Genomic DNA, 17,984 nt, shown 5'->3' with positions numbered 1-17,984 from the left:
TTTGGTTGCTTTTTCATCACAGCAGCATCAATTAAAGCAATGTTATTAACACTGCAGGCAGCATGAGTACAAGGCAGAAAAGCAAGGTCGAGTTGAGAGTGATTTTTTTTTTTTTTTTTTTTCCCCACCAAAGGTGAGATACCTCCACAGGACAATACACTAGATGAATATTCCATCCAAAGAGGTAGGCAGCCTTGAAGCAATGAGCCTCAGCGGCAGGAATGTTCAAACACAATTTATTGTTTGCTCTCCCGAGCACACCTTTTCATTCTTCATCTGATTCCACTCTGGAGTCTCTGTGGGCTCGACGCCAGAGACTTTTGCCTTAAGCTTTGCATATCCTTTAATAAGGAATGGAAAATGGTTGGATCTAGATAGCACCGTCTCGTGCCATCTGCACCGTTTTGTGCTGTTGAGACAGGAGCCGTGCTTGCTCTATAAAGTGATGGCTGTCCTTAAAGAAAACATAACCTTTTTTTTTCCTCTTTATCATAGGTTGACGCAATTTCTTGAGTTCATTGTGACATGCTTGAGTTAAAATACTACCGAGAGACAGTACTGCACTCTTTTCGGTCTTCACACCGCTGTTCATAGCTGCTTGTAGGGGGTGGAGTCCATCCCTCTCCTCTGACTCTTTTCCATGTGTGTAACACCTGTGTCTCTATTTTGAGTCCATGTTAATTGTTAACACTCATTCAGAAGCTTTGTCAGGTGTTAGACATCTTAAATAGGTGCTAGTGAGGTGTTTGATGTCAGATGGCTCAACTTTTTGACGCCTCGTTCAATTTTTCGGATATTTTTAGCGCAAGAACAGACGCACACGTGATCACACATTGCATTGAGAAACAAAGAGACCAACATATGTAGCTACACCGGGTCTTATGCGGTTCAATCCTGTTTTGTCAGAGCTCAAACTTTCGATAAAGTAGCTTTATTGTGCTTACTTCCTACTTAGCTGAAGTTCGTGTCAGTGCCTATGCTTCTTTCACTCATTCCAGGAAATAATAGAACAAAAATATGATGCCAATCATACAAAACAAACAACAAAAATAAACATAAGAAACAATAGACAGGCACATTAGGAAAAAGAAAAAAAACAAACAGGCCTCCTGAGTGTCTCTTTTCTGTATCTGGGTGTCAGGCATATAATTGAGGGCTTACAATGTGCCTCCCCTCTGCTAAGCCTTGCTATCTTCATGCCACATGCTGCTCTCAAAAACTGCTTTCCACTGGTACACATCTGATTAGGGCTGCTCTGCAAATGAAGCTTTGCAGGACAGACTGATAACAGAAGGAGAGAGGACAGGAGCAGGATGGGGTGGGAAGAAAAAAAAGAAAAAAGATTACAATATGTAAAGAAGAAGCGAAGCGTGGACAGACTTCAGCATAAAACAAGAGGGCTGCGGAGAAGACAAAAGTGAGAGGAATGCAATGTCATTACGAGGCAATGATGAAGCCAAGACAGCAAATAATGGAAGTATTCAGTAACCCATCACCGAGTATGTGACGACTTCAGATACTTTATTTATGGGGGGGTGCACTCACGCCCCTGTCAATGTGCTTAAGAGCGCTTGGGCATACGAAACTTCATTGGATGGTAACACTGAATGGCTCTCTGCATTCACATTTGAGCTGATTAAAAGATTTGTAATCCTTCAGCCAGTTCACTAAAACATCTCCTCCAAATGCTGTCTCCGTGCCAGTGACGGTGAACTAAAAATCTGTAGAACTCAAAAAAATATGCACAAGATTTTAATCCAAAGCTACAAATCAAATCTTCCAAAGTCACCTTTTATAGCACAAACGTCCCTTTTCTTCCAAAGAAAAACCAACAGATGGAATCCATGTTCAGTTTAGCTACAACCGAGCCACTTGACTAACTCAGACTCATCTATGCATTGTTCTCGATTATCTTTCTGCGTCCAGTATGAGCAGGCGAAGGGATTACAGTCAAATAAATACTTAAAATTCGAGAGTAATTGCAATGGTTATTCATATTATCTGTCCAGTGTAATTAGCATATTGAAGGTGACACATCTTGGAGCGATATTTCCTTCTAATATGATGTCTCAAAATTTCAATTAACTCTTGAAGAATTAACATGTTAATCGCCTACTTTTTCTCATCCCCCAGGAGTTTAATTACTTTTCACCTGTTTACTTTTTTTTACTATCTATTCATTCATTTTCATTCATTAACCTGAACTCATAAGCCAGGGCTACTCAATTGTTAGCCTCAAGTTATTTCAAATGCTTGATTTGATTTGATTTGTTTTGCACGTTTAATTGAAATCGTCTAATTTTTCCACAGGAAATGTACAGGCAATTTAGATATTTTCAACAAAATAACAACGTATCCTGCCTGGTCAAAGTTAATAGCTCAGTGGATGGAAAACTTTTGATTCAAAGCCTTCAATCAAAATAAATATATGTTTTTTAAACCAAAAGAACTCACAGAAAAAAGATCAACTTGCTGCATTGAAAATAATTCACACCTAATTCAAATGCAGAAAAATAATAAATAATTTACATAAATAATAAGTACTTCTGAAAAGGTGCGATTATTTGTCAAAGTAAGCAGCAACTAAACCTGATCAAAAATAAAAAGTGCTGGGGTTGTGTTCAACAACAAATAACAACCCCGGACTACAAACATTTTTTAAATATGAATTAAAAGCCTCCATTGCCAAACTGGCAAGCTAGAAAACATACTTAGCCATTAAGCTAACGTTAACCACCCACTACTCACCGTTACCACCTTAATTTAGCGTCCATTATGTAGCTTCAAATGTGAAACGAAGTTGGACGTTGTTGCCTCCCTCTCCGTAATTTTCTAACCACATGTTTTACACGCCGCTGTTCGTTTCTTGTTTGACCAATTGGTAATTTGTGTAAGCAAACAAAATGACCTTAGGTATCATTTTTCCCAACTGGGACCCAGTAACTTCACAGTAGACCCTCCTCTGTGACTTCACTGTATGTCGTGTTGGATCTGGGAGTTCTGGGTAGTGGTGTAAATGGACTGGAAATTCATAAAGTTGACTGATTTGAATTTTGAGTTAGTTGATTTGAATAAAGTATTAGAAACTTTAAACAACAACTACACATTAAACTTTTTGTTTGCTGTTAAATCTGAAGTATTTTCAAGTCAAAATGCTAAAGTCTAAGTGAAGTTGCAAGTCATTGATGTTAAACTTTTTGACTACATCAAGTCAAGTTGAGTCTGACTCGAGTCCAAGTCATCGGACTCGAGTCAACACCTCTGGAGATATCCAACAGTCTTTTATTTTTAAAGGCAGCCATTTTCACATCCCTTTTAACATATGATCATGTACATACGCACGAGAAACAACTGTAATGGCAGCTGGTTTGCTCTGCTTTATCAGAGTCATTGATGAAATGATGAGAGGGGAATGGCCAGCACCCTGTATGACACTGGGCTACATGCCAGAACAGCTGTTGAAACACAGTTAAGAGTCACAAAGTAAGCCATTTAAAGATGGCCTATGCATTATGCTTATTCCCTGTCTAATGAGTGATGTACAGTCTTTTCGTCAAACAATGAAGAAACAGCACGGGAGGACACCACATATCGAGAGTAAAGAGAAAAAGAATGACAGTGACTAAAGGGGCCAATGAAAATGTGGTGTGAAAAAAATAAAACATAAGATCATATTAGGAATCTAAATTAAAAATGACCTTTAAGCACGAATAGATTTTGCATTTAGATACTCCAGTAACCTTCTTGTACGCAGGAATCCTACAGAGATAAAGATGGGGATGTTCACGCAATCACAGTGACCACGCGGTGGAGTAAAGCATGGCAGCAACAGGAGGTAAATGACTGGTCAAAGGTCAGAGATAGCAGGAGGAAATGACATCAGCAGGAAGTATGAATAAACAGTGGGGGATAATCATCCAATACAAGCGCTGACCTTGTGAGGGATTAGTGGTGGCATTATCTCTCAAATATACAGATGCAGAAAAATGAGTGAATAACCTTCCCAAGAGAAAGTTTTCATTTCAAGCACAACTTAACCGTGGATGGGTCATCTAAACTAAAGCAACTTGTTATTAGTTTTGGTGTAATTCTTGGGAGTCCAGCTACGGGCCGTTTTTATGCAACAGAGATGGACAGCTGTGCTGTCCTTCAAAAAGCACACAATGTACACACAAGGCACAACGTACCACAGGTGTTTTTAACGCCGATTGGCTGAAAGTCAGCTCAAGCCAAACCATTCACCACTTAGTTTCACTGCATCTCATAGCAGATCTTTGTCGACTTTGACGTCTGGCTTTTCCTCAGCAGAGCAAAGCTAAAGGAACAACAACGCAAACCCAGCCAAAGGCAGCCCACCATTCAGTAACTCCTCCCAAAAAAAATGCAGCAAAAACGCCATGACAGTGAGAAGCTCCAAAGTATAGCATGCAGAAAACTATAACCAGCCCAACAAGGAGGCGCTCTGAAAATGCTTACCTCATCAGCATGTGGTTTGAAAAATCAGTTTGGATGACACTGTCGAAGACGGAGTTGTTTTAGGTTAAGAAGCAGTTTCTACAAGATCATCGAGATTACAAGAAAAAGGCGACTTGAAGAATGAGGGAAGAAGAAATCTCAACTGACAAACCAAACCAACAGCAAAGCAGACCCTGGCATTCTTGTATTATTTCAGGCCACCTTCAGTATTTTACAAACAATATGAAAAATGGCTCAGGACAAAAGAGCATTATTAAGGTAACTTTTATATGATGAGAATATTGAACGAGTCACGCGTACGGTAATATTTGTTATAAAGCGTTACCAGTCGCTCATCTGCAGAAAAATCAGGTACATGTTATTATCACTTTCCTTCATTTTGAATTTTTTTTTTTTTTTTTTTTTTTTTTAAATCGTGGTTTAAATCTTTACCATCCAACCAGCCTGACATCTACTTCCGAAGCTTCTAAACATTCCTCCCGTAAAATATGGTGCTTTGGCCACCGCTGCAACTTTTATCTCCGTCGAGTTTCTCTATATCTTTAAACACTTTTGATGGTCTTAAAAAAAAAAGCTGCAAAGGATTAAAAAAAATAAAAAAGCCCGCAGAATCAATGAAAGGTCACGTAGAAATGAAAGAAGAAGATAAAACAAAAAAAAAAAAAGATAGACGTAGACATGAAGTAGCGGTTAAACTGGACCAAAGGGCAGAGGAGAAATAAAGAACTTCCATGTATAAAAAGTGGGCATCTCCCTGAAGGGCTCTGCAAAAGTAGAGCTAACTATAGAAACCCACAGCAGGGTACTTAAACTATTAAACACTCCCATTCTGGTCCCCAACATACATCAGCACCCACATAAGACAGAGGACAGCTCCATTCACACCTGAGATAGATGATAGACGAGGAGGAGGAGGAGGTAGATGGACAGCATAAGAGAGGAAGACTTTGAGGGAGAGGAAGGGTGGTAACGCACAAGAAAATAAAACGAGGTTACCATAGTGAGAAAGAGGAAGCAGAGCATTTTACACCTGTCCACGGGTTGTATCAGTGCTACTCGCTCCAAGGCAGTGGCTCAGTGGATGTGATGGTGCCTCCAGAGAAAGACAGACTTGGCACATTCAGGCACATACACACAGGAACACAAAATGGAGCTAATAAGAAAACTAAGATAATGCAATGTCTCACTTTTACAAACAAATGCCTTATAGCCAGCAATAACGGAGACATCTTGTACACACTTCCAGAGCTTATGTTATTGAGTCCCACGGGCACACTTAGAGTAGCTGTTATTAGGAACTACAGGGCTGAGAGAAGGAGGAAGAGATCATATGAGTGAGATAGAGATAGAACAAATGGACCATTTTTATCAAAAGCTTCACAAACACACATGGGGCCTGTTGTTACTGAAGCTGCTTCCACCTAGATGGGAAACACTGTTCCTAGATTACATACTTCAAAATCACATGTACACACTCAGAGGAGGGACACACACAAACACACATAAATCTGTACATAAACACATAATCTACGTCATTAGAAATCCTTCAGCTCCACAGACATAAGCCTAAAATAGCATAGAGTCTCAAGCGCTATTTCTCTAAAAGCTATGGCAAATTGTGTGTGCTGTAATCTGATAGTGTGAGAGACAGAAGATATTAGCACGAGCTCAAAAGTGCATCGACAATATGTGTGTGTACGGCCCGCATGATTGTGTTTGCGTCTATGTGTGTAATTGCAAACGAGGCTTGCCTGGTTATAATCCTCTGAGCAAGGATGTGTATCAGACTGCGTTAGCCGGTGTGAGAGTCAAAAAGTGAGCGAGCGTGTTTGTGTGTGACCAGAAAGACGGTAGAACCATAAGCCTGAGCCTTCACAGCTTAAGCCCCCCTCACTTTTCTCCCCTATAAAGCAAACAGTGGATAGACCACAGGGCTTAGTGGGAGAAAGAGGAGGAGAGGACAATATATGGAAACTAATTCAATTTCAGCCTCTTTGTGCTGCTCCCCAATCTGGAAATACCACCACAGGCTGATGTAAGGAAATGGAAATCTCAGCTTACATATTATAAAGAATCTGTACATTGGAACCCTATAGAAGGGTACTTGTGCACTTGAGCAGCGGCCATGCAGTTTAATCGCTTTCCTCTGAGTAGGTTCAAATCCAACCTTTCAAGCTGTCTCCACTCCCTCCGTACCTGTCACCCTCTCAGTTTTCCTGCAGACCATCTGATGAACTTTCCAAACTCACAAAAGTTGGGAAAGTGGTCGTTCGACTGCCTTGCAGTTTCCATGGCTTCAGCCACTGAGGCACTTATCTGATGGAAACATACTTCACTTTCTGGTTATCAACCATCAATTATTAAAAAAAAAAAAAAAAGTTGTTTTTTTTTTTTTTTTTTTTTTTTTAAATCACACTTCACATGTTGAATATAAAGCATTTTAATAAGAAGAAGACATTCTTCCTCTGTGTTATAAGCCGAGTTTATCTTTTCTATCATGCTGCATTTGGTCTGGCTGCACGTGTCCAAAGTGGGCAAACTCGCCCAGCTAACCCAAAACTTTAAACTTGGATGCTAATAAAACAATAGGGACAGCATATAGGACATTATTTTATGTGGGGTTAAGCGTGGTACTTAGTGCGATCAGCTCATGGCTTGGTATCAGAGTGCTCTCAGTCTGGAGAATCAGAGCAAAAGCTAAAAGCTACTCAGAACGGAGCCACTGGAGGAGCAAATGTTTTCACCATCTAAAACTGCTCAAACCTCAAATGTTTCAGAGCCGTTTGAGCGCTAGCTAAAGTGTGGATTTTTACACTAGCGATTCTGCCTCAGACAGCAACCCCTGATCAGAACGCACTGCAGACTGTGCTGTTTCAAGGATGCTCTGCAGGTAAGACAGTGACATGACAAAGCAAACAACTGTCGATAAAAACTCATTAAATCACTCTTGCTCAATCCACTTGGAATTTCTGTAGCTTGACTTGTTTTTGATGACTAAAGAAAAGAAAAAAACGACGTCTGGTGGTCCCACTCAGAAGATCAAAAAAAAGTCTAAGTTAATAAATGCATGTGTTTTATTGATCAACAAATATGTCTGAATAATCTAGACACAATGAATTCAACATAATCAAGTGAAGCTGGTTACATTTATTTACTGAGGCTGTGTCTCTATTTAATTAGTTGTTAAATGAACTAATTCAGGTTTTAATAAGTTTACTCATGTGAGTCTCTTTGTTTCTTTTAGATCGGTCTTCTTTCATTCAACAAGACTGACATTTGTGACACGCACAAAACAAGATTTATTTCCGTTTCAGAGAAGGTTGTGTTGACAAAAAACACAACCGCTAAATGCTGAAACAGTCATTTATTCTTTTATTTTTCTTTGATTGTAGCTTTGAACTGGAGCACTCAACTTAAGAAACTTTCAAATGGGGATAATGACCTGGACCTTTTTTTTTTTTTTTTGTTCTTTGCCTTGAAATTTTAGGTGCAGTCAATGTGATCACAAGGAAAATATCACCCCAGAGTGCTGCAGAATTCAGGTGGTTTTGCAACAGCAATGAAGTCAAGCTCTGAGCTTATCATAAAGCTGGTTGTTTTTCCCCTGGGCTCAGGCACTCTCATTGATTTGCAGAGATAATAACCCAGTTTATGAGTCTTTGCCCTCACCATGTCCAGCACTGTGCAACATACGTTACTCTCTCCCTGCCTCCACTACACCGTCTGTAGTATGCCTCAAGGAGGAAACATACAGCTTATGAATTTTTCCGATTGGGGACTTTTTTTTTCCTTTCGGGGGGGGTTTGGGGTTTGTGAGTGTACGACCGCTTCATTGGCTTTTAGGGTCATGGCGTGATACTGACGGTACACGGGCTGTGGTGTACGAGGGCCTCCACACTGTTGGTTTTACTGTTTTATACTTAGTGGAACTTTGGGTTGCTCTCGTGTCAAGCTGTGCTATGATGGTCACGCTTTTCAGTATTCACCACACAAACTAAAAAGAAATGTCTTTAAAAAGAAAAGAAAAACAGGCCCTGCACATTTTCATGAACTTTACTGACTACTGAGCAGTAGTGCCCTTTTTTTTCCCTTTCCAGGATAATCAATAGTGACTCAAAAGCCTTACGTAAATCAATTAAATATAGAATATAAAAAGGAAATATTAAAGGGGAGCTCCGGTGTTTTTAAACCTAGACCTTATTGGCATGTCTGGCATATATCTGGCATGAAATACGTTCATCTACTCACCGAGAACAGTTTGGTGGAAGTCGGCGTCCTTCGGAAGATATTTTGATTCCTCGAGATCCATATAACAGAGTGAACGGGGGCATAGACGATGCAGCCTCTAAATAAGGCATTATCTGTCTTTATTTCACCAATACTACAAGACGAATGAATGAATGAATGCGTACTATTGCAATATTAGCTTATAGCTTCCATGTTGTTGTCGTCCAGGGAAATAGGTAGGCTCAGGCGGATTTCTACATAGGATGACGTCATCGACGCGCACGCTTGTTTACTCCGTGCTCTGAGACGGTCGGCTAACTTCAAAATGTCTTATTTAGAGGCTGCATCGTCTATGCCCTGTTCACTCCGTTATATGGATCTCGAGGAATCTAAATATCTTCCGAAGGACGCCGACTAGATAAATGTATTTCATGGCAGAAATAAGGTCTAGGTTTAAAAATACTGGAGTTCCCCTTTAAAAATATTAGTGTTTACTACTTGCCATGGGCACTATGAGACCCTCTACTATCCTTGACATTAAAAAAAAAAAAAAAAAAAGCCTTATTTTGATACTCGACACACACACGTATATGTACACACAGCGATAAAAAAGTCAAAACTCTTCTATTGACCTAGTACCTTGAGTGCATAGTGGTGAATGACTGCTTAAGGCTGGAAAAAACACTCACTGGAAAATGCCTGAAGGTAAACAGAGACGTGACAAATAAAGGTGGCAAGAAAAAGATGGAAGCTGATGTTTGCTTATGCCACATGTAAGCACAATAGCTGATAATCTAATTTAAGTCTTTATTACTTTTATTTAATGCTGTGATCCCAGTATTGTGTGACATTTAGAAAATGACACCCTGCCTCCCATAGAGGGCAAGAAATGGATACGGTCTTGGAGGTTTTGACGTGCACATCAATCCCACATATAAAGGAGAATAATAAAAGAAAGTCTTGCCTTAAGGTTAAAAGCAAGCATAGTATAAATCTTAAGCTTAGAGTATATTCTAATGGCCTCATCAGGCTACACGAGGGATCATAACAATCACATGTAATTTTCATTGTCAGTAGAGTGGTAACTGTGCTGTTTCAGCTGCTTTTATGCTAAGTAATCTCACCTTATGAAAAGCTGTATGATACTTTGGGGAGTAAGTGTGCATTAAAATTTCCCTAGAGGCAAGGTATGCCTGTGTTAAGTACACAACAGCACACACAGAGGCACACACATGAGTCACACACATCAGTAAAGATGCATATACAGCCATACTTCATTCTTAAGGTTCTGCTCAAGGGGATGAGTATGGAAGCCCCATCCATCAACGTTCAGTGCGTTTAGAGTAAAGCACCAAGGATGAAAGCAAGAGCTGAAAGATGAATGGAAAGAGGGATGAGAGGGGAAATGAGGAAGAAAGGGGTTTGGTCCTGGAACAGGAATGAAGGCCGCTAAAAAAAAAAAAAAGGAGGGCAAACGTAGATTCATGTTGACTTTGTATGAGCTATGAAGGTGGTGATCAAATAAAAGAATGAAATGTTAAAAATCGAATGGCAACAGTAATCTTTCAAGCTGACATATGAGTAAATACAGATGGACATAACAATGATATGAACAATCTGAGTGGCTCCATTGTTCTTATAAAACACCACAACACAATCACAGCAGTCTGGATGACGGGCGGTCACCATTTCTCATTAGCCGTATAGAAAGCGGTACACGATTCCTTTAAAAGTACTTTTCACACTTTTAATACCCCCTCCAAAGATTTTTAACGATATGTAATTCTTCAATTTTTTTTGCCATAAGATAATATCACAAGGCCAAATGCAGCATACATTAAAATATTGAGATAAACGTATGTAAAATTGCTGCATTTAATCCAAAATCTGAGCCGCTGTACTTCTCAGACTTTTGTATATGCTCACCTGATTTAGCCAGTGAACACTTTTTGGGTTTTCTTTCCCAACCAAAGTAGTTTCAGTGCTGGCTTGTAGCTAGAGCCTGACTTACTGTAGAACCCGATCTTAAATTTTAACCCACAAAGCTTCATCACCGGCGCTGAAAATCCTGTGCCACACGAGCACCAGTGCAAGGAACTGCTTATGAGGGGTGTGGCTTACTGGGGGCAGGGCTTAAGGAGACCAACCAGACTAACTCAAATGTTGCAAACGCCATGTTTAAAAATAAACAGAGCCAGTGTAACAGTGAATCAGCTCAACTCAAAACAGAGCATCTTGTATGTTCATTCAAAAATAAAATGAGGTTAGTTTTTGAAACACCTGTTGGCGTCGCCGAGAGCTTTCACAATCACCAACCGTTGTTTAAAGCAACATCGGAGAAGTCTGGGCACCTCAAAACTATGTTCTTCTGACTCGTCTTGAAGAACGCCAACCTTTTTTTTTTATTATTTTATGCACCTTCCCAGGTGCACTGGGGCTCTGAGATGGGACACTTCACGACTTTGTTTTTTTTGGGTGAGCACAACGACATTCGCTTTACAGTGCCATGCAATGCACCAGCAACTAAATAAGACACCTTTGCAATAATACAGAGGGTAAAAAAGACACTTTAAAGTATCCATTACAAGTAAATTCAGAACTAAAAAAAGAAAGAAAAAGACAACAAAGAGACCCAAGCCAACGATACAAGAGAAAGTGAGGAAAAAGATATCATTACTTAGTCAAACGATAGCTTTTTTTGAGGAACTACTCATTAAAAAAATGTGGATCTACTGACTGCATGTTGGTAATGGTAAGATCACCATCATGTCAATCAATCAGCAGGTAGTAAAATGGGCAAATTAACAGGTAAAAGTTACATTCTAAAGTTGCTGCAGGTGTTTATGTTCACTCTCTTATGACTGAAAACATAGGGTTGGATTAGAAAAGTTTCCTGTCAAGAACAACAAATCCTTAGATCTCTGGAGTTCTAGCTGCCATCGCAACAGAGTAAAATGTCAGTCAGATGAATCCAAAACTGACCCAGAAGCAGAGAATAAACACATTGATACCCTGGACAGATAATGAATTATACAAAGCTTCATCTCTAGCCACTGCTTGCTGTTAGCAGGATATATAATAAGAATTTGTTGTTTAAACTAACCCCAACACGATGGACTGGTGTTTCAAGGAATACAATTTCATGCTTATATAAGAGAATTTGACTTCCATCACTCCGGAAGCCAGAAATAAATCCTTCCACTTCGCAGTTCTATACTAGCTCTGCTTGAAGTCTTCTAAAAGCACACCAAAGCTTCCATTTTTCTTCGCTCTCACTTGTACACACTCTCACACAGGTGTCTCATTCACTCTTGTACATGCACAGATGCACACAGGAGGCCATGACTGACAATGCAAAGGATCGTGGGGAGGCGTGTGGGTGAAGGTAGAGAATTACCATACGTAAGGAACAGAAGTGCCAAGGTCTCTGTTCAGTATCTGGTTAAAGCAGGTGTACTACAAGGGACAAGATAAGGGCAGCAACAGAGTACACACACACACACACACACACACACAATGCATGTGAATGCAAAACACACTCACACTAAAGAACAAAAGGAGCACACAGACGATGAGCACCAGAGTGAGAGGAAAGGTATCACTGTCAATCCAGGTGTGCTGAGGATACAGAGTGAGTTGGTCATTGAGGAAAACAGCCATGCAGGAGAGATCTGATTAACACTGGGAGAGAAGCTGAGCAGGCTTTCTCATAAGGATCAGCTTTCCAACCATGTTGCATTTACATGTCAGCATAAGAAACAGTCAAACTGCACCCCCCACCGTCCTTCTACCTGCTATAATAGTGTAATAAAATGTTTTCTTTTGAAATTTCAATACGTTAAAAGTTCAAAAGAAGCCTGTGTTGTTGGCCATGACTTTGAGAGAACAATCTATGTGGTAGAGTGTGTGTGTGTGTGTGTGTGTGTTGCTACCCCCGTCCCCCCGAACTTTAAATAACCCACTATCTCGAGAGATTTGGAGAGGCCTGTTTTTCTTCACGTTCGAGCACGTCACACAGGAACTTTTTCCACACCTCACTATCTCCAACAAAGACTAAGCACCTCATTAAACTAAGAAAACAAGCTTTTGTGGGGCCAGAACAACAGTTAAGAAAAATACATAAATATAATCACTTGCTGATCGACTCCAATTTGATGATTAATATGAATTTTAATTCGATGGCCAAGAATTGTCCCTGTGGACCCTCGGGCACCTAAATGGACACGTGGATGTGGAAACCATCAATCGACTAGAAGACCATGAGAGAATGGGAAAATATGAACAAGCGTTAAGAGTAAGGGCAACACTTCCCCGACTCGAATGAATAGGTCTTTGTCAAGTAACCGCACAGCTTGATAAAGGACCGACCTTTTTATTTTGATCCGGCGAGTTCGAACGGGAAAACATCTAAGGCATGTGCGGCAGAATACTACAACACCAGAATTGGGACACGCTGGGTTTGGCTAAGATTTTTGTTGGTTAGGACAAAGACTGTCCATGAAAAAAAGCACCAGGTCAATAAATGCCTCTAAAACACAGGCATGCAAATGTCTGTTTAACTGTTATTCACCATTAATCATTAAGTTACGGGTGTATCACCTGCTGCAACCCACAAACCGCGTGAAAAATGTTACTCACAGGATCCAGGTGTTAAACAAGTCTCTATGTAGTGTTAATTGGGAACATGTTATACAAACTAACAAGTTTACTGTTCTGTGATAAAAAAAAAAACCAAGTAATGTCGTCTCTTTTCTTTCACGGGGCTTTCAGTAAGATCATTATTCCAAAAATATTCCATCCTTGCTTTTTCCATTTGCTCCCTCCATCTAACAACATGAATCCCCCCCCCCCCCCCCAAACATCTACACTGAGAATAAAAAGTGCGCTTTGCCAGTTTTCTGCCATCCAAACCTTTTTTCATTTCTCTCTTTCTGTCTGTCCTCAGAGCTCCTATAAAAAAAACCAGGCAGGAAGCGAAAGATGGACTAAAAAACAGAACACTCAAACATAAGAGGCTTGTGGACATCTCAAATGCACTCAGAGAGGCCATTAATAAAAATAATTAGCGCAGGAGATGGGCAGAAAAAAAGAAAAAAAAAACGTGGGCCAGCTTGGCAGATGTAAAATCTCATTTCTGTTATTTAATTTGTCAGAGACCGAAGCAGGAAACCCACCAATCATTGTGTTAAAGCACAGAGCTCCGGCAGAATGCATCTCCATCCTGCAAGCACAAACATACACGCAAACATAAACACACACAGAGGCTGTCAGTGGCCAGAGAGGACCGGAGGGGTCATTAGTGAAGGAAGAAGATCAGATATCATCAATTCATCTTGGTCAAAATGATTAGAGAGACACCCAGAGAGGGGAGGATATCAAAAGGGATGGCTGTGTACATTTCAGCTTTAATGTACTTTTGTGATCTTGGAGTCATTTATCAAACACCAGCATACACACGCCCACTTAATGTTTCACACAGTCGGAGTCCCAGTTAAAACGCAGGTTCAGAGAGGTCAAAGTGATTATTGCCATTGTAACTCACAGAAGTTGGGAGCACACTGCTGCTTATAGAGGACAGAAGTCTTTAAAGTCTAATGACATACTCTGCAAAATACATGTAATTATCACAACATACTGAGGAAATGTGACACAGTTAGTGTCTGGCATCAAATGTGGTTTTTTTTTTTTTAAACAGACTTGATAAAATCACGACAGATTATGGAAAATGTTATTACCACAGATAGTTTAAAATTATGTACGGCAGTCGACGGTCCCTGAAGGCAGCAGAGGCCGAGAAAAGAAGCAAACAGTTGGAACTGACTGTATATTCTATCGGAGTTCAAAAATTTAACTGCACAAGTGTGAAATCCACTGCACCAAACCATAACAGAGCTCGCCTGTGAATCAGAACGGGTCAGCATTAGATGCATTCAGACAAAACAAATGCTACCCACTGTTGCCATGAAGGCTCCTAACATACAAGGATGTGATGAAAAAGAGTCACTGTGAAGCTTTTCAACATTTTGCAGATGCTTCCTTTGCAATGACTGCAGATGAAAAAGGCCATTCGGGGTCATTAACCATCATGCGATGGTGTAGTTGGCACATTAAAGTCACCAATGTTGTAAAATGAGTGTTTTTACCCTTCTTCTAATCTGGGCCGACCGTGCTTCATGCACCGCTGCTTTGGTCTGGTGCCCGGGTGTTTCCTTTAATTGATAGGAGTTTAGTTTTATAGAACGTTTAACAACAATTATGCACCTGCACAACTAAAACAAACTAAACAAAATTGAAAGACATAGAAAAGAAAGTGGACCAAACTGTTGCAAGAGCAAACAAGCAAATGGCACGTGTTCGAGAGGAATAATATGTGTATTTACAGGCCATTCGATGCCAACTCACCCGTTCTCCTCTCAGATGAAGTCATGTCTTATAAAAAAAAATAATGGGGACGCTCCAACGATATATAAGAGACAAGATAAACACTAAAGCTCAATCGTTATAAAGCGTAACTATCAAAATCAGGAATGGATTGCTTTTTGAAGTTTAAAAGTGAAATAAACTCACCATAAGACACAAGCTTAGAATTCCATGTAACAAACAAGTTGAAGCTCTATCGAGCTGTTACACAAATCAAAGCTATTAACAGTACATGGGACTTAAAATACTGCTGGAAATAAAGCTTAAGCAAAGAAGCCTGATCCACAACACATTTTCCATTTAGTTACAATGCTGATTGTTGGTATTTTTAATCAACAAAGATAGTATGAAATAAAAGAATAAAAGAATAAGGAAGACACTGAACAACAGTAGCTGGCTTCGCAGCAGGGAGAGTTGTGGAATTTAAAGGGTACACGTGCTAAACTGCACGTCCACAAGCAAAAAGATAACGTTTGCCACACATAGAACCACATAATTCATGTATGCAGTGATGACGCTGCACCCCAAAAGGGTTCAGTACTGAAGAACTCCCACTGTGCTTGGTAATGGAGCTGATGAACGACTTGAATATTCAGCAAAACATATGGCTCAATGGAATCAAGCTGAGGAGCACAGGTAGTGTACAGAAAGTGAAAAGAGGGGATGATGCTGGAGAGCCTGTGCTGTATGTCAGGAAAGACAACACAAACCTTTTTAACTCACATCAGCAAACGCACAGAAATCCTACCAGGAGCCGTCGTGTCTGTGTAGGGAAGCAATGTTCCTTCAGAAATCTGAATTTTCAAGTAATCGTCACACCGCCTGGTGATGATGCACAATTTATTCAAAACCCATTAACTAGACAGAGAACCCTATAACTTAAGTGTGCTCAACTACAACGTAGACTGCAATGAAGAGCATTACTGCCAACTTTGTGAAACTTTTCAGAATGTCTTCACACTTTTCAAACCATCAAATCAATACAGCTCGTGTATCAACAATGTGAGCATTGTGCATCAGAGATCGACTGCAACAAAAAGCATCTTACCGTGATCTGTGATCTTACAAGACACGAGATAGAGCTCCTTCAGACTCCTCCCCTCCTTGGCGATGATTTCCACGCACCTACAGAGAGACACAGATAAGGAACAAACGTGTCACCGGGGGCATCTGCTTGAAGGTGCTTTAGTTGTCTTAAAACTTCTCAAAATAGATACAGTAGTTTCCTCGTTCTTAAACGCAGCCCTTCCCTTGCCCACACATGCAGGATTACTCCACAGTAACAGGTTAAACAGTACTGCTGCAGGGTCACAACTGCTCATACATTCTGCCTCTACTTCTTTTAACAAACGCATTAAGAATTAAACACCCGATCTGACCAAAGCAGGCACCAACACAACAGCGGTGCATATATGTGTGCATTTGTGCACGTGTGCAGGTGCTCAGAGCCACACATGAAGAGAGGGCTCGCTCACTTCAAAGAGAGATATCTGCATTCAGCCCACTGCATAAGCCCAAAAGACTAATAGAGAGCGTGTGTGTGTGTGTGAGTGTGCGTGTGTAAGAGAAAGTATACACTGGGGAGGCCCCAAGGCAAGATCAGAGTATCTGTATCAAATGATTCTCTTTAAAAGCCTCTAATGAGAGGAGTGCATGCAACATCTGGATTTTGATATACGCATTTGACCCATTAACCTTCAGGAGAAAAATGCTTTGATCATATTGCTGGTGTTGTATCATGAAAATGAATGAGACAAAAAGGCAAACGCACGCAGACTGTGTTGGCTTGAGGTGATCTCTGCTGTCAATGAGCTTAATGTCGGAGTGAAACATGGGAACAGTATTGAGGTATTTGTTGCAGTATTGGAATGCACATGTACACACGGTAGAACTGACAGAACTTTGGTTCTACTCTGAAACGTGTAGCACCCGTTCGCAGGCTCATCCCACCACAGCTCCGGGATTCACTCGAGTTGGCATAAAGCGCAGATGTCACTTGAGGTGTGATATATCACACAACGGGATCAATGAGGAAAAAAAAAAAAGGTGAGAGAAAAGTAGAAATGTCTGTGTTACTTCTAAAATCCTTATTTGAGAGAGCAGCCAAAAGCGTTCCAATGTGAACTGGCCTCCCGGCTTTAGCTCACTGGACTGCAACTTCTTATTTCGCCTTTTTGAACAAACTTTCCTTGAAGTGGTTCTGTGAGCCTCTCCACATTATCAGATTGTCCTTTTTCCACTTTGAGTACCCTCTGACCTCTGTCTATTTATTTTCTGGCTGTCCAACCCTCTTTCTCTCCATCTGTGGCCCTGCTGTGTCATGTGGATAAGAAAGCCTGCTCTCCAAAAAGATAGAAGACCTGTTGCAGGTGGTCATCTCTGCACCAAGCTTTTGCCAAGGCCAGCCCTCGATTTGATTCAGTTAAGCCTGGAGGATCACAATATCATGCTGTGTGTCTTGGGGCTCTGACATTAAAGCTGCTAATGAATTAATGCCTTGGGAAGAGCTGCTGAGGAAACAGATAAAAAGAAAGTAGCAATTCAGGGATGCTGCGAAGAAGGCGAAGTGCATCCTCTGGGAGCTTGTTACACTGTGCCCAGGTCCCCAGAGTGGGAGCAAAAGCAATTAGATCCAACATCAATGAATGAAGGAGGGAGCAGGGAGAGAAGGAAAGCAAATAAAGCAGGAAGCAGAGTAAGTAGAAATCTCTATACAGCAGCAGAAGGGGACACATCATGAGAGACTTGAGGAGTTAAGGAAAGAAGGGAGAAAAAAGGAGATTGAATGAGAGCCCACTAACAAGGTCAGGGTGAGGGGAAACAATGGGCTGAGAGAGAGAAAGGAGAAAGAGGGCAGGAAG

The 17,984-nt window shown here is 40.6% G+C and overlaps 1 protein-coding gene across 1 annotated transcript in view; it reads right to left on the bottom strand.

Moving 5' to 3' along the window:
- The window catches only part of fbxl17 (F-box and leucine-rich repeat protein 17), a 206,972-nt gene that overhangs the window by 49,124 nt on the left and 139,864 nt on the right, over positions 1-17,984 (bottom strand). Inside the window, exon 9 of the mRNA XM_072387716.1 lies at positions 16,172-16,248. Coding sequence (XP_072243817.1) covers positions 16,172-16,248 — 77 coding nt within the window. The remainder of the gene's footprint in view (positions 1-16,171; positions 16,249-17,984) is intronic.

Source organism: Leuresthes tenuis, unplaced genomic scaffold (genome assembly GCF_036924035.1).
Source record: "Leuresthes tenuis unplaced genomic scaffold, fLeuTen1.0.hap1 SCAF_6, whole genome shotgun sequence".
Taxonomy (NCBI): Eukaryota; Metazoa; Chordata; class Actinopteri; order Atheriniformes; family Atherinopsidae; genus Leuresthes; species Leuresthes tenuis.
Note: the sequence above shows the minus strand (reverse complement) of the source record. Positions and strands in the feature narration are given on the sequence as shown.